This window comes from Dasypus novemcinctus, chromosome 3 (genome assembly GCF_030445035.2).
Source record: "Dasypus novemcinctus isolate mDasNov1 chromosome 3, mDasNov1.1.hap2, whole genome shotgun sequence".
In the NCBI taxonomy this organism is placed as follows: Eukaryota; Metazoa; Chordata; class Mammalia; order Cingulata; family Dasypodidae; genus Dasypus; species Dasypus novemcinctus.
Genome location: NC_080675.1, coordinates 142,040,854 through 142,065,185, shown reverse-complemented (window position 1 = coordinate 142,065,185; position 24,332 = coordinate 142,040,854). Strand labels below are relative to the sequence as shown.

The window sequence follows — 24,332 nt, the reverse complement described above, 5'->3', positions numbered from 1 at the left end:
ACCCAACTCAAGATATTTTCTTCTTACTTGTTTTTTTGTAAAGAGAGGATCACATGGTTCCCAATAGTGACTTGTTGAGGCCCCAGCTCTCAGTACCAAGGTCTGAGGCAAACACTCCTGATCCTAGGCAGTCACCTCTTGGGGCCATACTTCCTTTGACTAATTCCTCCAATAATGGTCCTCATGGACCTCTCTCAGTCACTTCCAGAAATATCTATGAGGCTAACTAAGAACTGGGAATATTTACCACCTGGTGGAGAATTTTTTGGGATACAAAAGACAAGTCCATCAGCAAAGCCAACTGTAAGAGGCAGATTCACCCACCTCGAGGTGGAATTAGGTCTTCAGAGCATGTGCTGTTACATACATATCCTCCTCAGAAACTCATCTTGGCTGAGGGATGTGTGAGCCCCATCTCTGGCCATGTTCATTTCTTCATGCTCTAATCTGACAGGAAATCCATCTATCATGGACCACTTGATCTTTCCTAGATCAAGACCAAAACCTCAGTCAAGACCCCCATGGGGAGAAGCGGACTTGGCGCAGTGGTTAGGGTGTCCGTCTACCACATGGGAGGTCTGCGGTTCAAACCCCGGGCCTCCTTGACCCGTGTGGAGCTGGCCCATGTGCAGTGCTGATGCACGCAAGGAGTGCCCTGCCACGCAGGGGTGTCCCCCGTGTAGGGCAACCCCACATGCAAGGACTGCGCCCCACAAGGAGAGCTGCCCAGCGTGAAACAAAGTGCAACCTGCCCAGGAATGGTGCAGCACACACGGAGAGCTGATGCAACAAGATGACGCAGCAAAAAGAGACACAGATTCCCATGCTGCAGACAACAACAGAAGCGGACAAAGAAGAACACACAGCAAATAGAGACAGAGAACAGACAACTGGGGTGGGGAAGGGGAGAGAAATAAATAAAATAAATCTTTAAAAGAAAAAGAAGACCCCATGGGTGCTCATAGGTATAGCTAATCTGTACAGGTCAATTTAGCACCTCTGGTTGCCATGGGCACCAAGGTTCACTCTGTCCTCAATGACTTGACTGAGATGAAGAGGCAAGAGCTTATTTTCTTCTCATAACTGCAGAGGCAACCTGGAGGCCTGGGATGGATCGGGACAGGGATGCAGCTTGTCCCTGCCTAGGGAAAATGGGACCAAGTGGGAAAAGGAATGTGTTAGCAGCATCCGGTGCAATTCACAGACAGAAATAATGGTCCTGAGCATTAGAGGGAAAAAGATGACTTCTTTTTTTGGGAGACCACAATGGTCTTTTTCTTCTATTTTCCTTTTGCTTTCCTAGCTTATTCTAAAGCTAGTTCAATAATAGGACATGATCTTTCTCTTGAGCCTTCAGTTTCTCTCTAAAACTGTTCCTTGACACCCACCGCTGAGCTCCATTATACCTTCACATCCTTTAGATATCAGAAGCTCGGACTGGATATTCAAGGACTTTTTTTTTTTTTAAGATTTTTAAAAATTTATTTCTCTCCCCTTCCCTCCCACCCCACCCCATTGTCTGCTCTCTGTGTCCATTTGCTGTGTGTTCTTCTGTGTCCACTTGTATTCTTGTCAGCAGCACCAGGAATCTGTGTCTCTTTTTGTTGCATCATCTTGCTGTGTCAGCTCTCTGTGTGTGCGGCGCCACTCCTGGGCCGGTTGCACTTTTTTCGTGCTGGGCAGCTTTCCTTACAGGGCACACTCTTTGTGCATGGGGCTCCCCTGCACAGGGGCACCCCTGCGTGGCATGGCACTTCTTGTGCGCATCAGCACTGTGCATGGGCCAGCTCATCACATGGGTCAGGAGGCCCTGAGTTTGAACCCTGGACCTCCCATGTGGTAGGCAGATGCCCTATCCATTGAGCCAAATCTGCTTCCCCAAGGACATTTTATGTGCCTTCTTCTGTGCTCCCCTAGCACCCCAGTCTTCCTCCATCATAGTGCTTAGTACCCATTCAGTAGTTATTTATGTCTTTTCTGCTCCTCCATGAGTTCCTGAAGAGGAGGGGCCTCACTACCTCAATGGAACCCACCTCAGTGCCTGACACAGAGTAGGACTCACTAAATACTTCACATATTCACTCAGTCACTCTACAAAGATATACTAAGTACCAAGTACTTTTATAGGCCCCAAGGATTCAGCAGTGAATGAAACAGACTAAGTTTCCATTCTGTTGGAGAGGAGACAAATGATAGACATAAATAGACATATATATGTATAGATTCACATGCATGTGTGTATTTACTGCATATATATTTACATATATATGTACATGTTTGAGGCGGTAATACATGCTATAAAAATAAAACAGGATAAGGGAAGTAAAAGAGTGACTTGGGTGATATTTAATACAAGGTAAGTCAGTCAGGGAGGGCCTCTCTGAGGAGAGGGCCATGGAGCAGAGACCTAAGGGAACTTAGAGAACAAGACAGGTACAAAGGCTCTGAGACAGAGCATGCTTGGTGTGTTCCAGGATCAGCAATGAGACCAGGTTAATGGGAGTGCAGTGAGCAATGAAGAGATGGTTGGGGATTGGTCACAAAGGGAGTTGGGAGCATCTGCAGATGATGGTGAGGATTCAAAGTTTTACTCTAAGTGGGATAGAAAGCCACTGAACAGTGTTGAGTGGAGGAATGACATGATCTCACATATTTTTTTTTAAAGATTTATTTATTTTATTTAATTTCCCCCCCTCCCCCGGTTGTCTGTTCTTGGTGTCGATTTGCTGCGTCTTGTTTCTTTGTCGGCTTCTGTTGTCCGCTTCTGTTGTCGTCAGCGGCACGGGAAGTGTGGGCGGCACCATTCCTGGGCAGGCTGCTCTTTCTTTTCACGCTGGGCGGCTTTCCTCACAGGCGCACTCCTTGCGCGTGGGGCTCCCCCACGCGGGGGACACCCTTGCGTGGCACGGCACTCCTTGCGCGCATCAGCACTGCGCATGGGCCAGCTGCACACGGGTCAAGGAGGCCCGGGGTCTGAACCGCGGACCTCCCATATGGTAGACGGACGCCCTAACCACTGGGCCAAAGTCCGTTTCCCTCACATATTTTTTAATGATTACTTTGGTTGCATTGAGGAGAACAGACCATGAAGGGGCAAGGAAGGAATCAGGGAGGCCAGGGAGGAGGATATTGCAAGAATCTGGTGAAAGATGGTGGTGGTTGAGATAAGATGGTAAATAACAGTGGAGGGGGGAGCAGGTGTTGTATTGCAGAGACACTTTAAAAGTGGAATCAGAAGGACTTGCCGATGGGTTGGATAAGGGATGTGAGAGAGAGAGGAGTCGAAGATGTCTCCAAGATTTTTGCCTTGAAAAAATGGAAGGATGACATACCCATTATTGAGAAGGACAGACTGCTTGAGGAACAGTTTAGAGGGTAAAATCAAGATTTTGAGTTTGGGTATGTTGTGTTTGAAATGTCTTTGTTAAATGGCATTCTAGAAGATGGAAATAGACCTCAGGCACTTTTCTCCTTTCTCAGCTGTTAAATCATGGAGAATGTGCTTGGCTGAGTTGCAGGAATAAAGCAGAATCGGTTCCTGGGAGAGGTATCTTTTCTACTACTGTCACTTTTGGGCTTTGGGCTCAAGATTCTCCTTGGCTAGGGAGACAGGAGGTGTGTAGGGCCTGAGGCCTTCCCTGGGAGGCACAGGCAGGGGCAGCTCTTCCTGCTTCTCATCATGTTTAGGCCAAGATAAAATAAGGTAGAGAAGGATAGGAGCAGCTTGGTAGGGAAAAGAAGTCGTCGCAGCTTGAGGGTTGTGATGGCTAATTTTAACCTGGTTGCTTATGGTGTCCAGTTGTTTGGTAAAACACTGGCCTACATGTTGCTGGGCTGGTTTTCCACAGATGTAATTAGCCCTACACTACTATCAGTTGCTTTAAGTAAAGATTACCCTTGATAATGTTGGTGGGCCTCATCCAATCATTTGGAAGCTTTAAGGTCAAAGAACTGAGGGTTCCGAGAAGGGAATTCTCTCTCAAGGCTACAACATCACCTCCCCTCAGAATTTCCAGTCTACCAGCCTCCCTTATGGATTTTGGACTCAAGGCTGCAAAATCACTCTTACTGGAATTTATTTACGGCCTGCTGACCTTTCCTATGGCTCTCAGAGTTGCCAGCCCCACAATCCTGGGAGCCAATTAAAAAAATAAATATACCCTCCGCCTTCTCTCTCTTTACACACACACACATACACACCCTGTTGGTTCTGTTTCTCTGGAGAAACCAAAGATAATGGGAAATGGAGAAGGCTATATATTGAGGGAGAAAAGTGGCTTCCCTGGAAGGGAAAGAGCACTGGACCAGTATCACAAGACTTAGCTGGCTTTGCGATTTGCTGTCTATGTGTGATCTTAAGCAATTTCCTTTCCTTCTCTGGGCCTCAGTTTCCTTGTCTGTAAACACAGACCTGATGGTATCTATTTTTGAGGGCTGTTGTGAGGATTCAGTGACTATATATGAGATAGTGTGCAAGATTATTATTGCAGGGGCCTGACAGACACAAATCTGTTGTGGACCCTGACTTTTTCTTTCCTCTTTGACTGCCAGGGGTAGGTGTAGGAACTCACTGGCTTGGCTGTTGTCTTGCCTGCTTCTCAGATACTGGGAACATATTTACCTCCACTCAGATGCTGTTTAAAAATAGGCTCCAGAACCTCGGTTAGTTCATTTTAAAGTTAGTACGCTGTACTGTAAAAGCTTTCTGTGAATAAAATATTGATTCGACTATGTTATTTGGTAAGACACTGGCGGAACATATAGAAGAAATTTTAAACATACATAAAAGATAACAGATTTTATGGTGATGAAAGGCACAATGCAAGACTTTTTTTTTTTGGCTTTGTTTTTGGGAGGTTTTAGATTACAGAAAAGTTAAAACTATGACAGGGAAGGATCACTGGTGCAGAGTGTTGGTGGTGGGGGGATATATGGGAAGGGTGCACCAGGGGCATACCTCTATGGAATATGAATGTGTTCATATGGTCATGGGGTGTTAGCTCAGTGGGTAGAGACCCATGCAATAACCAACAACATATTAAATTTCCATCCTAGGGAGTACTGCCACCTTCTCTAATAGAGTGACAAGAATCTCTAGAGTACATAGGCAGTGCCTAGTGAAAGAGGACAGACCAATAAGCCAGGTCCTTGGTCTTAATGCTTGTAGTTAAGAACCTTATTCTTATATAATTGAAACTAGTAATATCTATTGCCTAAGAGTTATCTCCTGAAAACCTCCTTGTTACTCAAACGTGGCTCTCTCTAAGCCATATAAGCTCACTGCCTTCCCCCCCAACCCCCCGACCCCTCCACCCAGCGATTATTACCAAGCGCCAACTAGTGATGCATTTGGAAAAGGACCGAGACCCAAAGAAAGAAATGTTAAATATGAAAGAGTTTTTACAGCTAAGAGATTTCAAAGAGTTGGGAGGTCATTCCAGAGGTTATGCTCATGCACATCTCAGGAGGGTCTCATTAACTGCCACAGTAAACAAAGCCTCAAGCAGGGGTGCTCGGGAGAGCCCCAGCATCATTCCAGCATCATCGGGACAGTATAGGCAGGACACACAACCCCAGGAAATCGGCACCCATTGGTGGGTCTTAGCTTGGAATATATGTTAACCTATTTCTCCAATGTAACAGAGTTAGACTCATTTATAATGTCCCTACACATGGGTTTTCTGCCCCTTTTATTTGAACCTATAATTAGCACTAAACCTGTTAAATATATGTCCCAGAGACTTATATCTTTGGTCTGTTCATATGCTGGTTGAGCCCTGATTCTCAGCAGAGTTGCAGCCAAAACCTGCTCTCCAGTTCATCGGACTCAACCAGGACAATTAACAAAATGATGATGAGGGACAATGCCCATCCCAAGAAACAGAGTATCTACAACTGCAAGCAAAACAGTTCCATCCGTCTGCCCCAGGGGATCTAAGCCCTCTCTCATTCAGAAGCAGAGTGGGCATCACCATCCCCAAATCCTCAAGATTGAGGAGTGAGCAAATGTAAGGGGGGAATGCAACCATGGACCAAAGTAGACATTATTATTCTAGTAAAGGAAGAACTCGTATCAATGGCATAAAGGCAGTGGTCACCAGAGCTTCTGAGGGGAGAGAGAGGAAAGAATAGGATTCAGGCCATTATACATTTTTGTCAAAATCTATAAAATTATATGATGCAAAGTGTAAACTATAATGTAAACTATAGACCATGGTTAGTAGCAATGCTTCTATATGTGTTCATCAATTGTAACAAATGTACCACACTAAGGAAAGATGTTATTAATAGGGGAAAATGTGAAGGGGGAAGGGGGTGGGGTATATGGGAATCACCTGTATTTTCCATGTAACTTTTCTATAATCTCAAATGTCTTTAAAAATAAAGTAAAAAAAAAAAAATCTACAGTCAGGGTGAGGAGACTGCAGCCTCTTGGCGTATTGCCATCTAGTGGCAACTGCTGGGATGGCTCAGACTCTTGGAGAGGTGAAGAAGTACCGTCTGGGGCAGTCACTCTGGGCCCTGATCAACAACAATTGACCCCCTTTGTGTTCATCTTGGTGGTCTTGCCCTCTCTCTCGGTGGATCCTATTTATCCTTCTGGGCAGGACTTAAATCGCTGCTCCGTGCTCTGTTCCACCCACTTCGGCCTTGCCTTATGTTAGGCCTTTGGAGTCACAAGGGCCAGGGGCAGCGGGAAGCTGGGCCAGCCACTTGGCACTCAGGGCAGGGTAGCCCATCAGGTCTAGTGCCGTCATGATTTCCAAAGGCCTCCGAAATGGATGGGTTCTGAAAAAAGTATTACTGGCCCCCAATTATGAAAAGAAAACTGCAAAATAATGATAACATCCTTAAAAATTATCAACAAAATGGATCAAGTCAGTCAAGTGCAACCCAACTCATACATTTAGGTCTAAATCACATTCCATGTGGGATATGGGTGCATTTTAATATGTTTGATATGACATAAGGTGAGTGAAATCTCTAAACTAAAAATACCCAGGGCCCAGAGAGGTGTAGAACAAGCCTGTCCTGGCTGACTTAGAATTACTTCCATCATTCCCACCTCCTCAAGTTATGCAGGAAGACTCTGAGAGGTGAAACGACTTACTCAGGTCACACAGTATTAGGGGAATAGCTGAAACGAAAGACCAGCTCTTTCTGTGATTTCCGTTTCATTACTGGCATTGAGAGCCCAATTTATTCATACTGCCAGAAGCATCTCTGTAACCCTGGAAATTCTTTCAGGAGGGGCACGAACTATATTCAAAATTAATTTTGGGATCCGAAAGGGAAAATCTTGAAATTTAAAACTAAATGAACAGCAGCTGTACTTATATTTTTTTACTTAAGTTAAAAAAAATCACAAATCTCTTCATTTACTCTGGCCTTCCTTTTCCACGTTATTTCCCCACTACCTTTAAAAATGTCTGATCTTCCTTTACTGCTCTTCAAGACTGATAGCCTAAATGATATTATTTATATTCTTAAAGGTTTAGAATTACATCTTTATTTCTTTTTATTTTAGAAAAAGTACTTCCTTACTTTTTTATTATGACGTTTTGGAAGGCTACTCTCTTATTTTGGTATTGAGCACTAAACTGCAATAAACATGAAAGTCTGATTTTTATAACCTATTATAGGTTTCTAGGTCTAGTAATTATATATGGTTCTTCCTTGGTAATTCAATATAGTAATCCCACACTGTATATTGTTATTCTTCTTTAATTTTCATGCTATAAATGTCAGCACTGGTGAATGATTTGTTTAATTCAGAAGTGCTCCTTTCAATCATACTACAAATGACATTGAAAAGGGTTGTGTATGGGTTTTCAAAAAGCTCTTGTTACATAGCTCTCTGTATTAGCCTTCCAGCTGCTAAAACAAATATCAAACAATGGGTTGGCTTAAACAATAAAACTTTATTGGCCCCTGGTTTTGAGGCTAGGAGAAAACAAGCTGATGATTTCTCCCAGAAGACTATGGCGTTATGGGACTGGCTGCTGGCAATGTTTGGTCCTTGGCTTTTCTGTCACGTGCCATGTACATGGCGGTGTCTTCTCTTTTCTCTTCTGGGTTCTGTTAGCTTGCAGCTTTGGGCTGCTTGCCATGGCTTCTCTCACCATCTTTTTTGTTTGTTTTTTTTAGTTTTTATTTATTTCTCTCCCCTTCCCCCCCACCATTGTCTGCTCTCTGTGTCCATTCGCTGTGTGTTCTTCTGTGTCTGCTTGTATTCTTATCAGCAGCACTGGAAATCTGTGTCTCTTTTTGTTGTGTCATCTTGCTGTGTCAGCTCTCCATGTGTGCAGCACCACTCCTGGGCGGGCTGCACTTTTATCGGGTGGGGTGGCCCCCCTTATGGGGCGTACTCCTTGTGGGGCTCCCCTACACAGGGGACACCCCTGCGTGGCACGGCACTCCTTGTGTGCATCAGCGCTGTGTGTAGGCCAGCTCCACATGGGTCAAGGAGGCCCTGGGTTCGAACCCTGGACCTTCCATGTGGTAGGTAGACGCTCTATCAGTTGAGCCAAATCTGCTTCCCACCATCTGACTTTCACTCTGCTTACAAAGGACTCCATTCACCCGGATTAAAGTCCAACCTGATTCAGTTGAACCACACCTTGGCTGAAGTTACGTCTCGAAGAGATCTTACTTACAATGGGTTCACACCCACCAGAATGTGGACCGAGACCCAAGAACATGACCAAATGGGGGTACACAATTCAATCTACATGCTACTTACTCATTGGAGAAGATTCCTGTGCATAGTCCTTTTAACAAATATTTACTGAGCATTGCTTTTATCAAGAGCGCAGTGCAGGATAAAGATAAGAATAAGAGAGCCCCCTGCTCTTGATCTAGTTCTCCTCTCTTAAGAATTCTCCAAGTGTAGAAAACACTTGCCTTGGACTTGAGATAAAGAGATCTGAGCTCTGGCTGGAACTCTGCTCCTAGTCATGTCTCTTTCCCTGTTGGAGTTTCACGCCTCCTCTAGGTTAGAGCGGATTAGGCTAGACCAACTTCAAGGCCATAGCTCTGAAAGGCCTGTTTCTTGCTTACACATTCTGTAACAGAAGTTGTTCTTTACAAAACATTTTGTTTTACCAGAGCTGTCGAGGAAACAGAAAGGGAAGGCAAACGTTGTTGTCAAATCATTGCACTGATTGGGGCCATGACCCTGTGCACATTTTCATTAAACTTCTCTTCACAAGGGTAGGGCACTTAGTTGCTACCACATGGGGTTCAAAATGTGCTCCTTCTAGTCCAGGGAAGAGTTGCGGGGGCACACAGTTGTCCTCCCTCTGTGGTGGTAGCTGCCAGTGTCAGGGGAACCCCATGCTCTTCTTGGAGTCATATGTGACTGTTTTTTAGAATTCCTTTGTATTTCCTGTCTATGCTCCTCTTATGGAGGGTAAATTTCCTTACTTTATTTGGACTTGTACTTTGTATTGGTTCCTAAATTAGCCTGGTCAAGTTTCGATGGATTGGTTTATTATCATTTCTATTTCAAGACATTTGTGGAAATATCTAAAGAGGCTGAAAAACAGAGTTAGATAGTTGTTCTCAGATGGGCTGGGAATGTGACATGATAGAGGAGGAGCCGACTCCCTGAGAGGCGAGAGCCCTTTTATTTATTTATCAGGGCTTGGAACAGCAGAGAACACAAAGAATATTATGTTTAAGAAAGCAAAATATATGTTTAAAGGAATATACGTATTGTTAAAACCATTCTATTTATGCAAAAGATTCATGAAACTTTATAAAGGTTTTTGGGGTTTTAAAGGATTTTAAGTGCTGTGTTAGACTGTGCTAGTAACAGATGTTCAATGACGGGTTTAAGTTTTGTTTTACTGAAAAAGCAATGGATTGCTTGATATTTTCTTTAAAAAAAAATACCAAAAGCCACTGCATGTTAAGTAGAGCTCAAATTCACTATTTTAAAGAAACTTTGATTTAAAATAACAGGTCTCCTATGAAATCAGTACTACTGTATTGGAGATAGAAGATTTTGTTTGCTAAAAATCCTTTTCAGAATTCCAGTCTTTTGTGTCACTTCTTGTTCTTTTTCTGTGAAGACAGATGGTGTCAGTAATTGCCTATATATTTAATTAAGTTAAAAAGTGACATTGTGAGGGTTTGCCAAAAAGTGGGAAAATTTGTGCTATGAGCAAAGAAAGCAAAAGGAAGCAGAATTCTTTAGTAAGACACTCTTCCTCACCAAATACACATTTTGATATCCATATGTGTGGGAATGTGAGATTGCATTTCATCAATCTAATTATAAGAACAAAGGCATTTATCCTGAAAGATAAAACACATTATAGAAATCTGGATGTCAGTTCTCTTACATTTCTGGCCAGCTAGATAGAAATGACTTTACCTTTTGTCCATCTCACCACAAATATTGACCCAGTTCTTTAGGAGTAATTCTAAACTCCTCTGACGGTAAGGTTTTTTTGCCTGGGATTTCTCACCTAGCAGGCTAATCATTGTGAAATTATTATGAGGAGAAAGCAGTACCTATTTGTAGAAAGTGGTTTGGAAACCATTCTTGTGATGTCTGTTTTCAATGTTCCCATCCCATGAATCCACCTTCTGGCTTAACGGCAATATGGCGCTCCCAGCTGTGGTGTTGTGTATGGGCTGCACATTTAAACTCTTAAAGCTTAAAAATGGCTACTACAACACTGATTTTATTCCATTTCACTTAGTCATTAGCATTTAATGATTACCTTATGTGCTGAGCACAAGGATGGAATATATTTTAAAAAATTGGAGATACGTGTTCTGGCTTTAAGCTATTCAATTCAATTCAGCAAGCATATTGAGCATGTACAAGAGAAGCATACATTTTCTTTGGTGACTTTGGTGGAGAGAGATACTTACAAAGGAAGTCCCCATCAATCCAGTGCAGCCCCACAGCAAGTATCTGCTATGAGAGAAGGAGCGCAGGCTTTGCAGTCAGATGAGTCATGGTTTGGATCCCAGATTTGCCGTTTCGTAGCTGTGTGACCTTGAATGAGTCACTGCAGTCTCGATTTCTTTTCTTTTAAAAAAGATTTCTTTATTTATTTCTCTCCCCTTCCCCCCCCCCCCCCCACGGTTGTCTGTTCTCTGTGTCTATTTTGCTGCGTTTTCTTTGCTCACTTCTGTTGTTGTCAGCGGCATGGGAATCTGTGTTTCTTTCTGTTGCGTCATCTTGCTGTGTCAGCTCTCCGTGTGTGCAGCGCCATTCCTGGGCAGGCTGCACTTTCTTTTGCACTGGGCAGCTCTCCTTATGGTGTACAGTCCTTGCGTGTAGGGCTCCCCTACGCAGGAGACACCCCTGCGTGGCAGGGCACTCCTTGTGAGCATCAGCACTGCATGTGGGCCAGCTCCACACGAGTCAAGGAGGCCCGGGGTTTGAACCGTGGACCTCCCATGTGGTAGACAGACGCCCTAACCACTGGGCCAAGTCCGTCGCCTCAATTTCCTCCTCTGTAAATTAGGGATTATAATTCCCACTTCTCAGGGTGACTTAGTATAAAATACATAAAGTAGCAACTGGTACATGGCAAAAATTCAATAAATAGTTGATGTTACCATTAATAATTCCTCTGATCCTCAAAATTATGCCTAGCGCTTAGACAATAGAGGATGAAAGGGTGATTGAAAAGGAATTAATTAAAGTGGGTTTCCATGAGGAACTGGATTTTGAAACATGTTTTGAAGGAAGGGAAGTTGAATATTGACAGAAAAGAAAGGCAAGGCCAAGTGTGGGGAGGGAGTTAATATGTGCTAAAGCCCAGGCATAAGAAAGCACTTACTGAACATGGAAGCCACCAAGCGGTTCTGCCTGCGTGTCCTGGAGAATCCTCTGGATGTGACAGATGAGAAAAGCAGCTAGTGCCATATGGTGTAAGGGTGGCTCAAGGCTGTTCTAAGAGATAGGTAAGACCTAGAGCAAACTGCTCTGTGCTTTGTCACTCCAACATTATGGTACAGGCAAAATTAAGTTACAAAGAACGTTAAGGGCAACTTCGCTTGGAAAAGTTTATCACAGAAAAAGTCTTGGCCGCAGTTGACAGCTGGAAGCAGCTTTTGTGGTGGTAGGGGACAAGCGGTAAATCCATGCAGAGAATCCTCTCATACTTCTAGTATTAGCAGGGAGCCAGTTCCTTCTCCCTTATCTGCTGCCTTTCTGAGTCCTGCGGAAACATACAGGATGTATCCTGACATACACAGGATACAGCGTGAATGCCCAGATTTTCTCTACCCTGGCAATGGCTCTGGTGATTGAAGTTGGCTAAAGGCCTCAAGAGTCTAGAAAAATGTATCTTGATTTCATTTGAAACAAAACAGGATCTTCAGACAAAAGTTGGCATCTGAAGAAGTTGTGGGTGGAACAACTGAACATATACAAAGGAACTAGGTTTATTACATGTGGACCAACCAAAATTCTACCCAAGAGTTGATATTAGACGTAGCTTCAATCTTCCTGAATGGAGAGTTTTACACTGTTAAAGGAGTTAACCAAACATTTAATAGTCACAAATGGTAATATTATATATAGCAAAGTTGGCCCTTAGTTTATCTGCACTATCAGTGTTAAAAACCGGAATGATGATTTTCACTTTAAAATTTGTCACCATTGTGCTTACTGTAGAAATCCTCACCACCATCATCATTGCTACTATTACACATTACAGGTGTCTTTCACTGACATAAAGATTCAGACCTTTTAAAGGGATGGGTCTTTTACTTCAGTGCTTCAAAACCCTTTGGGAACTATTTTCCTTTCATTATGTATTAACTTGTGATTAACAACCTGCCTATTACAGCATTTAAAAATACTGAATTATAATAGGCACTTCAGTTTATACTAAAGACCTACTGAATTTTAATTAATTAATTAATCAATTTTTATTTATTTCTCTCCCCACCGCCCACCACTGTCTGCTCTCTCTGTCCATTCACTGTGTGTTCTTTCTGTGTCTGCTTGTATTCCCATCAGGCAACTCCGGGAACTGATCTTAGGCTCTTCCAGAGTGGGAGAGAGGTGATTACTCTCTTGCACCACCTTTGCTCCCTGTTCTGCTACATCTTTTTTTCTCTCCTCTGTGTCTCTTGTTGCGTCATCTTGCTGCGCCAGCTCTCTGTGTTGGACTGCACTCCTGTGCAGAGTGGCTTTCTTTTGTGGGACAGCATTCCCACACAGGGCAGCACTCTTCCACGGGGCGAAATTTCCTACATGGGCCGGCACTCTGCATGGGCCAGCTCACCACGTGGGCCAGCTTACCCTCACCAGGAGGTCCTGGGCATTGAACCCTGGACCTCCAAATGGTAGATGGGAGCCCAATTGGTTGAGCCACATCCATTTCCCTGAATTTTAATTTAGATGTACACTGTTAACCTTCTTAAATAAAAATAAAATACCTTCCCTAAGAAAAAGTAAATCTCATTGAACTCCTTTAGTGAAACTTCATATATCTTGAAAACAGGGATAGGGAGGTCTTGCAAATGATAGTACTGAAAGGAGATTGGGAAAGAAGTATTCCTTCATTCATTTAATAAATACTTATTGAGCATCTATTATATGCTAGACACGGTGCTAGGTGCTGGGGTTTCAGCAATGAACAAGTAGGGATTATGATATTTCTGTAGACCTTGTTTTTTTCCATTCACAGAAATAAATGTATTCGTTTTTTATGCTTATATATCTCTTTGAGATGATGAAAATGCTCACTGACTTTTAAAAATAATTCAAATTCAATTCAGATTCAACTCACAGTTTGAGAACCTGCTGAGGGCTTATGTGATAGTTTTACATGTGGTTATACCATTTAATTGAATAAGAACAGCACCTTGTATCTGCTCAGCCTTTCAGAACAGCCTGTGAGATGGAAGGCAGGAATTCACCATTTGTCAATGGAAAAAAAACCAAAATACGACTCAGAGAGGTCAAACGAGTTTTCTAAAGTATCACAACATATCAGTGGAAAGACTGGGATCGGAACCCATTATTCATCACAATGAAAATATTTTCAGATATCTCTTTTCTAGGCTGATAAATCTGTATTTAACAACTTTTAGAAACAATTTTCAGGATATGCTAAGATACATCAGGGTCTCATTTTTTTCTTTCCTCAAAATTTGTACTTTGTGGCAAATCTCATTTCCTTTTGTAGCTACCTTATGTATCTAGAAAGGCTACTACTAGTCACCTGCAGCTGTTTTTCCATCTGAACTCTTTACTTAAAGATTGGATTTCCTTTCTTTCTATAAAAAAGTAGTAACTATCATTGTCCATAACAGATAGTTGTTTCAAAAGTTCACAACTATCCAGAAACAAACAAGCCTTTAATCTGGGGATTTCAATAGTTTACATCTTTGCCAATCCAGCTGTTTAGAGAATGATAGATAAATGCATATTTATATGAACCAAGTCAGATGTGGTGTTTTTAAGACTTAGATCATTATTTTTTACCCATCTGTATCTTGTGCTTTTCTACTACCACCCTTCATATCGTCTCTCTCATTTGGAATATACTCTTTCTTATTCTCCTTCAAATCCTAATTATCCTTCAGCTCAAATCCCACCTACTTTGTAGAAACCTTTTTTGATTGCTCCAAACAGAAGGGGTCTCTTTCTTTTCTGAATTCATGTAGCAAATCATTTGGCAATTAAATTGATATTACTTTTTTCTTGTCTCTTGTATTGTTCTATGTAGTTGTCACTTAAGCCTTTTCCTGTGGTTCACTTTTCAAGCCTGTCTCCCACCTAGATTGTGAACTCCATAAGGGCAGGCACCTCCTGTCTTTTGCATCTTCACAGTCTCTCTAGCACCTAGCATGGTGGCTTGAACACAGTAGATGCTCAATAAACCATTGTTCTTTCTCTTAGATTTTCCCAAAAGTGAATAAACAGGCTCAACAGATTTGGATCTTCTAGAATTTGGTTGATTATGCCCAGCTTTGTGTCCGACATCACGAAGAAGTAAAAAATGGAGGCGCAGTGCATTTTCTTGAGGATTAAAAAATCTCGTAGAGATAATATTTATGACTAAGGACCAATAAAAGAGTACAATACAATTATGTGCATCTTTGTCAAGTAAAACTGAATGATGGCTATGAAATGAGCTTCTAGATGGCCAGGAACATGTCTTGTTTATCCCTGTCCCCTCAGCACCAAGCATGGGGCAGAGTAGGTCTTTGGAAGGTGTTGGCTAAATGAATGTGTTAGTCCCTCATCTATCCAAAGTTCCACTCCAGCTACTTGCATTGAGCCTCCGGTAGATGCTTCATATCCTTCCTGGATCCCACTAGATACCTGTCCATCAATGGCTCTGGCTCCAGAACCTATTAGGGTTTGGAAATAGCTTTTGCTGCTTTGTTTAAGGGTCAGATCCCTTTCCTGCCACATGGGGCAGAGCCCCCTCCTCGCCTCACACAGGAAGGCCAGGACACTAACATAGCTCCCAGATGCTCCACGTATCTTGTAGCTCCATGTGTTCTTCATGGAGCTGCTGAAGGCCTGAATGTCCGCCTTCCTGGGGTGTTGGAATCTTGTATCTAGTGCACTGGCCCTGTTCCTACCAGCTCCATTTCCCAGGGACTGGCCCTTTTCCCTTTAATTGAACGATCCTGTTCTACCTGATGTTCCCAATATTTAAATCCTACGTTTTCAAAACTGTTCCTCCATTCTGCTACCCTAGAACCTGACATCTCCTTAGGTCTGGATGGGATTTTTCACACTCTCATCTGGAGTTGATTTATAGTTGTGGACCAATCCTTGGTACACCATTGTCATTTTATCTACCTTTCCTCAGCTCCAGTCACATTGGTGCCTGTCATGCCAGCCTGATAAGTTATGGGGGCCCAGAGGGGGCCAGAGAACAGGAATTTGAAATGGATTGTCACCTCTGGTTTTTGCCTCCTCTGTCTAGTACAAGACATGTGCGTATGTAAGATGATGTATGTGACAGTGCTTTGTTAAACCATAACATTTTATACAAAATTATGACTATTCATATACTTTTTCTGATTAAAAATATAATGCCTGCTTACTTTTTTTTTTAAGATTTATTTATTTCTCTCCCCTCCCCCCCCAGTTGTCTGCTCTCTGTGTCCATTCACTGTGTGTTCTTCTTTGACCGCTTCTATCCTTACCAGCAGCACCAGGAATCTATGTTTCTTTTTGTTGCATCATCTTGTTGCGTCAGCTCTCCGTGTGTGTGTGTGTGTGTGTGTGTGTGGCACCATTCTTGGGCAGGCTGCACTTTCTTTCGCGCTGGGTGGCTCTCCTTATGGGGTGCACTCCTTGTACCTGGGGCTCCCCTATGCAGGGGACACCACTGCGTGGCACGGCACTCCTTGTGTGCATCAGCACTGCGCATGGGCCAGCTCCACATGGGTCAAGGAGGCCCGGGGTTTGAACCTTGGACCTCCCATGTGGCAGGCAGATGCCCTATCCATTGGGCCAAGTCCACTTCCCAATACCTGCTTACTTTCGAAAATACAAAAACAGAAAGCCTAATGAACAGAATAGAAATCACCTTTGGTATGAATTTCCTGTTGCTGCTATAACAAATTGCCACCAATTTACTGGTTTAACACAACATAAGTATATTATTCTACTAGGCAAGAATCAAGATGTCAGCAGGGCTGAGTTCCTTTTGGAGGCTCTCATGCAGAATTTGTTTCCTTTTTGAGCTCCATCCACTAAGAGGAACCAGCAGGAATGACAATCTAGGAGCAATGAGGATATCGAGAGCCCAGATATTCGTTTCTTAAAACCATTTGTGTGGGAAGAGGACTTGGCCCAATGGATATGGTGTCTGTCTACCATATGGGAGGTCTGTGATTCAAACGCCGGGCCTCCTTGACCCATGTGGAGCTAGCCCACATGCAGTGCTGATGTGTGCAAGGAGTGCCTTGCCGCGCAGGGGTGTCCCCTGCGTAGGGGAGCCCCACGTGCAAGGAGTGCGCCCCATAACGAGAGCTGCCCAGCGCAAAAGAAAGTGCAGCCTGCCCAGAATGGTGCCACACACACACACACACACGGAGAGCTGACACAACAAGATGAAGCAACAAAAAGAAACACAGATTCCTGGTGCCATTGATAAGGATAGAAGTGGTCAAAGAAGAACACACAGTGAATAGATACAGAGAGCAGACAACTGGGGGGGCGGGAAGGGGAGAGAAATAAATTTAAAAAAATAAATCTTAAAAACAACAACAAAATCAAAAAACCATTTGTGGCAGTTTGGTATTGTTTATGAATTCCAAAAATAGATATTGGATTGTGTTTGTAAACTGGTCTGTTCCTCTGGCTGTATTAGATTGTATTAGATACAGAGATTTCGCTTTTAGTTCATTAAATCAAGATCGGGGCTTTTATTTGACCATGTCATTAGGGCGACTTGGTTTGCGTCCCTCCCCCTCTTTTCTCTATCTGGATGCGGCATCATCTTTGTGGTGCTTTGCTTCACTGCAGGGGGCCTGCACCTATCTCCACACCACGCGGGGGCCTGCGCCGTGTCACGCAGGTCTGGGACACCTTTTTTCTTTTTTACCAGGAGGTCCTGGGGACTGAACCTGGGTCCTCCATAAGGTAATTACTTGAGCCACAGCTGCTCTGCCCCCCAGCCCCTTTGTGGGCCATATAAACAGATGCTCAATCACAGACAGGGAAGTAAATACACAGAGAAGAACACAGAGAGTTTTGTGTTGGACACTGGAGCCCAGAGAGAGAGCCGAGCCTTTTGCCTGATAGTTTGCAAACTGATAGTTTGAAGAGACCACATTCCTGAACAGCTGAGAAATCCTGGAAAGAAAGGAGCCCTGGGGAGACGAGCCTTATGCCAGCCTACTGCTGAGATGGGAAGAAGCGGGGACCGTGGAGCCTTAGGAGGAAGAGGAAGGCTGAACCCTCTCAGAGACAGGCAGCTATCTCGCTCTAACACGTGGCAACAGACTTGGGTGAGGGCAGTAACTTACTCTTTATGGCCTTGTGACTGTAAGACTGTAAGCTTCTACCCCAAATAAATACCCTTTATAAAAGCCAACTCATTTCTGGTATTTTGCATCAGCAGAACTAACACACCGTCCTTCACTAAAAGGAACCAGAGCTTTTTGGAGAAACAGTTGATGCTAGAGACAGGGCAGGGAAAAATGTAAGATGAGCCTGGAATAGCTTATTGTGCCAGAAAGTAAAAAAAAATGCCCAAAGAATGATGGGGACATATCAAAAGACACAGGAACCACCCTGAAAGGGCTCCCACTGGATAAATTTGGAACAACTGAGCATAAAAATAATGAAACTATCAAAATAGAGACAATTGAATAAAATAGAATTCTGAGTCCAAACATATATATAAATAAATAAAAGCATACATATATTAATGAAAGGATGAAAAGGAAAAAAACTCTTCCTTACGGTAGTAGGATGCAAGCTAATACATGTAGAAGGAATGATGGAAATAGAAAATCACCACTGTCGTAGTGGTGCTTGATTCAGGCAATGGGTGGAAATCTGATGAGGAGCAAAATACTTGTGTAACATTGGAACACCTCCCCACAAAATATTACTAAACAATTACAAAGGGAAAAATCGTGATTTTATAGTGGAAAAACATGACAGGGAAAAAAAAGAAAAAAAGCTACAAATGATAGTCTGGGAAAAGATATTTGCAACGTGTGTAACAGTCAAAGGGTTAGTGTTCCTTATATACAAAGAGCTTCTACAAATCAACATTTGTATTGTAGCCCAATTTTAAAAGGGGCAAAAGATATGATCAAACAATTAAGACAGATACATAAATGGCCAAAGAACATATGAAAAGATGTCATCCACACTAAGTAATCAAAGACATGCTAAGTAAAACAAGATAATATTTTTTTTTATCTGTTTGATAGCAAAAAAATGATAACATATCAGTCTCTTCCCTAGCACCAGAAAGCAGGTTGATTAGAAAAGAAATGAAGGGCTGTCTGAGGTGATACCATTTGCAAAATGGCTAGACAATATGCTAGTGGTTTTGTAAACAATCTACTATATACAGAGAGCTAATATACTACCCTTTGGTAAGCTCACTGAGAACATCCTCCAATGTTCTCTTGAAATTTTAACACAAATGGCCAAATACTCAAGTACTAACAGGAAAGGGCAAGGAGAAGTGATGGGATGACAAAACCAGTGAATCTTGGGTTACTAGTCATATATTCCACCAATCCGGCTAATGTCTGAGTTCCTTCTCTAATAGCCTTAACTGGACATACACTGTGCAGCATCTGCTAGAAAACCTTCACGTTTGTTTATTCATTCTTTTAGCTCATATTTACTGACCACCTACTTGTGCCAGGATGAGATAACTGCTGAGAAAACAATAGGGAACAAAAAGAGACACTGCATCTCTCCTTAGGGACCTTACAGTTTAGAGGTGGAGATAGATAGTAATCAGATAATCATGTAAATAAGTTTAAAATAGCAACTGGGATAATGGTATGAGGCATACAAGATGAGAACCTAAAGCAGGGGAGCTGACTTTGTCAGGGAGGTCAGGAAAGGCTTCCCTGAAAAAGTGTGGCTTGTCTTGAAATATCAAGGATGGGAGGGGAGTTAACTAGGTAAGAAGAAGAGGCACGGACATTTTGGGCAGAGGGGTAGCTTGAGTAAAGGCCCTGTGGCAGAGTGTAGCAGGATGAATGAGAGACCCAGAGAGGCCCATGTGGCTGAAGAAGAGAGAAAAAGTGGGAGGGGTAAGGTGAGACAAGGCCCGGGTGGCAAAGTGAAGGGTGGGACCTTTATTGCAGAAGCCCAGAAGGTGCCATGTCCTGGGACAGGACCTGCTCTGTGTTTGGAGAAGACCCCTGTCTCTATGTGCAATTCTCCCTACACCAACGCAAATTAAAACTACAACTGTCTCTGAAGTTCCATCCTCCCTCCCACCCCAGGGAATCACAGATTTCATCCTTTCTCATGACGAATGTTTGCGAAGGGCTGCTCACCCTGCCTTTCTTCCACTGCTTCCCTGCCACCCAGCTCCTCCACCAAGGAAACGTTCTTTCTTTGTCCTCTCCTGACCCCAGAGAGATTTCTGAATGACCTCCAGTTTGTCCTTTTCTCTCTTTATGTGTGGGGCTGAGAACAGAACGTAAAAGCCATGGAGGGCATGAGAAGGCAAATGGAAAATGATTATTGAACAAGCTGAAAACTGCCAAAAACATAAACTCGCACTTTGAAACCATCGGCCGACTGAAATGGAGAACCATAAAACTGAGAATAATGAATATAGAACAACTAAAGTATATTTAAAATGCTGGATGGCCAGAGGATATCAAGGGAGGGAGGGCAGGAGGCTACTGCATCCTTTAGACAGAGGTCTGGTCACCCAACAGTAGAAGAAGAGCAATTGAACAATTAAAAAAAATGAGTCCTGCAATGTAGCAGTGAATCTAAACATTATAATTTTGAAAATGCCAAAGCAAAAAAGGTTCAAAATTATTTATCTGGAATATTCTTCAGAACCACACACACATGCACATGATGAATCTTAGCAATATAATATTGAACAAATAAATGCAAATTGTAGAATAATAATATAAGGGTATTATCAGCTATAAAAAAGTTGTAAAATATGCGCAATGAAACTATACATTATTTACGGATACATCCATGAACTGTGAAAGTGTAAAGATATGGAGGGGAGGGAAACGGACTTTGGCCCAGTGGTTAGGGCGTCCGTCTACCATATGGGAGGTCCGCGGTTCAAACCCCGGGCCTCCTCGACCCGTGTGGAGCTGGCCATGTGCAGTGCTGATGCGCGCAAGGAGTGCCGTGCCACGCAAGGGTGTCCCCCGCGTGGGGGAGCCCCACGCGCAAGGAGTGCGCCCGTGAGGAAAGCCGCCCAGCGTGAAAAGAAAGTGCAGCCTGCCCAGGAATGGCGCCGCCCACACTTCCCGTGCAGCTGACGACAACAGAAGCGGACAAAGAAACAAGACGCAGCAAATAGACTGTTCTTGGTAGAACAGACAACCAGGGGAGGGGGGGAATTAAAATAAATAAATAAATCTTTAAAAAAAAAAAAAAAAGATATGGAGGGGAATTGAAACCCCAAATGTAAGACAGTGGCTACATCTGGGAGGAGGAAGGACTGTACAATGGGGAAAGGGTACCCAAGACTGGAATAAATGTTGGCACCATTTTATTTCCAAGTTGGGTAGGAGCACATAATATTCATTGTATTATTATTTGCACCTTTTTAGTTGTTCTGAAATATTTTCCAATACATTTTTGCAAAAGAAATATTGGGTAAATAAGTTCCTGGTAGACTACTGATAAGGAACAGAAACAAGGACTCAACTCCTTTCTAGAGATTGATGTTCTATTTAAGAACAGGTTTCAAGCAGGTTACGCTCCTGGGTGACAGAGAGTTTCATGATAAGACCGAGGCATAGCACTAACGTGCAGAATTGAGGACCCAATTGACAGAGCTATGCAGGATGAGTTTCAGTCATTTAAACTCTAACTGTACTGAATGAAATGATCCTCGCCCTATATTTCCAGACATAAAGTCTGGTCTCGCATGGATTGGCACAAACTGTGTAAATGCTGAATTTATAGTTAGCTCATCAGAGGAGCAGTGAATTTCAGAAGCTCCTGCATACTCCCTGTTGCATGGGGGCGTGGAAGTTATGAGTCTACCTATTTTAGTATTGCACTGGCACCATTCAACTTACCTGCTGTTCCATTGTGCTTGGATCAATAAAAGTCACCAGGTCTATAGAGAAGTAACCAATTACATCTCTCATTTTACAGGCATTTCCAATTTGGAGGCACAGGGACTTGAGAACTTGGGGATTCACGGAGGTCTGAGGCATGGTGGTACCAGAAGAGATCAGGGGGCCATCTGCATGAAACTGGTCCCCTGTTGACAGCATCCGGATTTCTCCACTGGGCTCTATCAGCATGTCCACAGTCAGGTTGGTGATACTTTCTGTGGGAGGGAACGCTTCGATCACGCCCCCTGGTGGGAAAAGCATGGAGTAGATAAAAGGATGACGTCACCCGGACTTGGCTCATTAGAGCTGTAGGAAAAAGCTCAGGTTTTGGCAGATGGACTTGGGCTTAGCTCCTGGATCTGCCATATCTTGTGAGACTTTGGGCAAGTAGTTTAATTTCCCTGAACCTCCTTTTCCTCATCTGTAAAATGGGCATAATAAAGGTACTTTACTGGATTGTTGTGAACCTTAGATACTGTGTCTAAAGTCTTTAGCCCAGTGCTTGGCACATAGTAGGGCTCAATGAATGATAGTTTTAATTTTGATTACAAATAGGAAGACACCATAAAGATCATTAAGTCTATGCTCATTCATTACATAAATGGGGAACCCAAAGACTAGGGGCAAATCCCCCCTGGGAGATAGTCCACAGTCCACATAATCTGCTGCCCATCGTCTGCAGTTTATATCTTGATGACCAACGCTCTTTCTGTTCAACTTCACTGCATTTTGAAGGTGTACGGGTTCAGGCTTGGGCCTTCTATCAGGCACAAAAGAACATTTATTATTATGATGGCCAGAGGACTCCTAAAACATTTTTTAAAAACATAGAGCCAGAAGATGCAGCTTCTCTTGAAGAATAGGTGTGCTTCCGTTTTCCTGGTAATGAGAACTTTATCATTAATCATAATTTACTTTTTGCTCTGTAAGTACCAACAAACATAGAGACAAATCTGATGCTCAATCATGGCAATTATTAGCCCTGGCTAGTTTTGTGGGCTAGCACAGTAGTTTCCACAAGTGTTACATGGCCCTGATTTTCTGCTTTTAGGCCTTATTTATTAATCTTACTGTATACACCCCCCCCTGTGGTAGACTGACTCATGTCCCGCATGAAGATGTGATCAAATCCTTACTCCCAGCCCTGTGGGTGTGAATTCTTTTGTAAACAGGACCTTCGAAGACCCTGTTAAGATTAGGTCAAACTGAGTTAGGGTGGGCCTCTATTCGGTCTGACTAGAGGCTTCAGAAACAAAGGGAATTTAGACACAGAAGTTTGAGCCAAAGGAGGACATGGAAGAAGACATGGAGCCATGACATGCCAGCGAGCCACCATCAGAAGGCTATAGACTGGAGAAGTCACGGCTTGCTGATTCCTTGATTTTGGACTTCTAGCTTCCAAACTGTGAGCCTTCCCCTTTGTGGAATTTTGTTATAGCAGACTTGCTTGTATAAAACAATTCTTTTATTTAAAAAAAAATTAAAAAAAAATCTTACTTGTAAACAATTAGATAAATTAATTAAAAAGCAAAAACAACTAAGTGTTCCCTAGATAGGACAGGCTCTGGAGCCTGTTAATATTAAGATACACTTGGCCTGGATTTCTCAACTTTGCTGGGGTGGGGTGATCTCTGCCTACAGATGTAAGCCACATGCTTTGAATGGCATATAAGGTTAAATCCTAAGATTTTATCAATTCTTAAATGAAATCACTGTTACTTTATACAAAAAAGGCACTTTCCTTAAATGTCTATAAATTTGGTCTTTGCTGGTCCTAAAAAAAGCTGAGTTTCAGAGAGAAAACTGATTTTTAAAATTATTATTCTTTTAAAGATTTATTTGTTTATTATTTCTCTCCCTTCCCCCCCCCCCCCCCCAACTCTGTGTCTGTTTGCTGTGTCTTCTTTGTCCGCTTCTGTTGTCAGCAGCACGGGAATCTGTTTCTTTTTGTTGCGCCATCTTGTTGTGTCAGCTCTCTATGTGTGCAGTGCCATTCCTGGGCAGGCTGAAATTTCTTTTGCGCTGGGCGGCTTTCCTTACGGGATGCACTCCTTGTGCATGGGGCTCCCCTACGCAGGGTACACTCTTGCGTGGCAGGGCACTCCTTGCGCGCATCAGCACTGTGCATGGGCCAGCTCCACACGGGTCAAGGAGGCCCGGGGTTTGAACCGCAGACCTCCCATGTGGTAGGCGGATGCCCTATCCACTGGGCCAAGTCTGTCGCCCTGAGAAAACTGATTTTGGAAAGCACATACTGAACTCCTAATCTTTTAGTTTGATTCAAGGCATGCTTTTCTTCAAAGGAGCCCTACTACTACGTACTGTACCTAAATATGAGTTGCATGGGAAGCCTCCTTGATGTGCCACACTGGGGTGTCCCCCGCATAGGGGAGCCTCATGCGCAAGGAGTGCGCCCCGTAAGGAGAGCTGCCCAGCGGGAAAGAAAGTGCAGCCTGCCCAGGAATGGCGCCGCACACATGGAGAGCTGACACAACAAGATGATGCAACAAAAAGAAACACAGATTCCCAGTGCCACTGATAAGGACAGAAGTGGTCACAGAAGAACACAC

At 43.2% G+C, this 24,332-nt stretch overlaps 1 protein-coding gene across 2 annotated transcripts in view; it reads right to left on the bottom strand.

Annotated features, from left to right (window-relative positions):
* IQCH (IQ motif containing H) overlaps positions 1–24,332 on the bottom strand; it is a 310,616-nt gene that overhangs the window by 45,655 nt on the left and 240,629 nt on the right. For both annotated transcript variants that reach the window (XM_058294384.2, XM_058294385.2), the window contains exon 17: positions 21,721–22,007. In XM_058294384.2, coding sequence (XP_058150367.1) covers positions 21,721–22,007 — 287 coding nt within the window. The remainder of the gene's footprint in view (positions 1–21,720; positions 22,008–24,332) is intronic.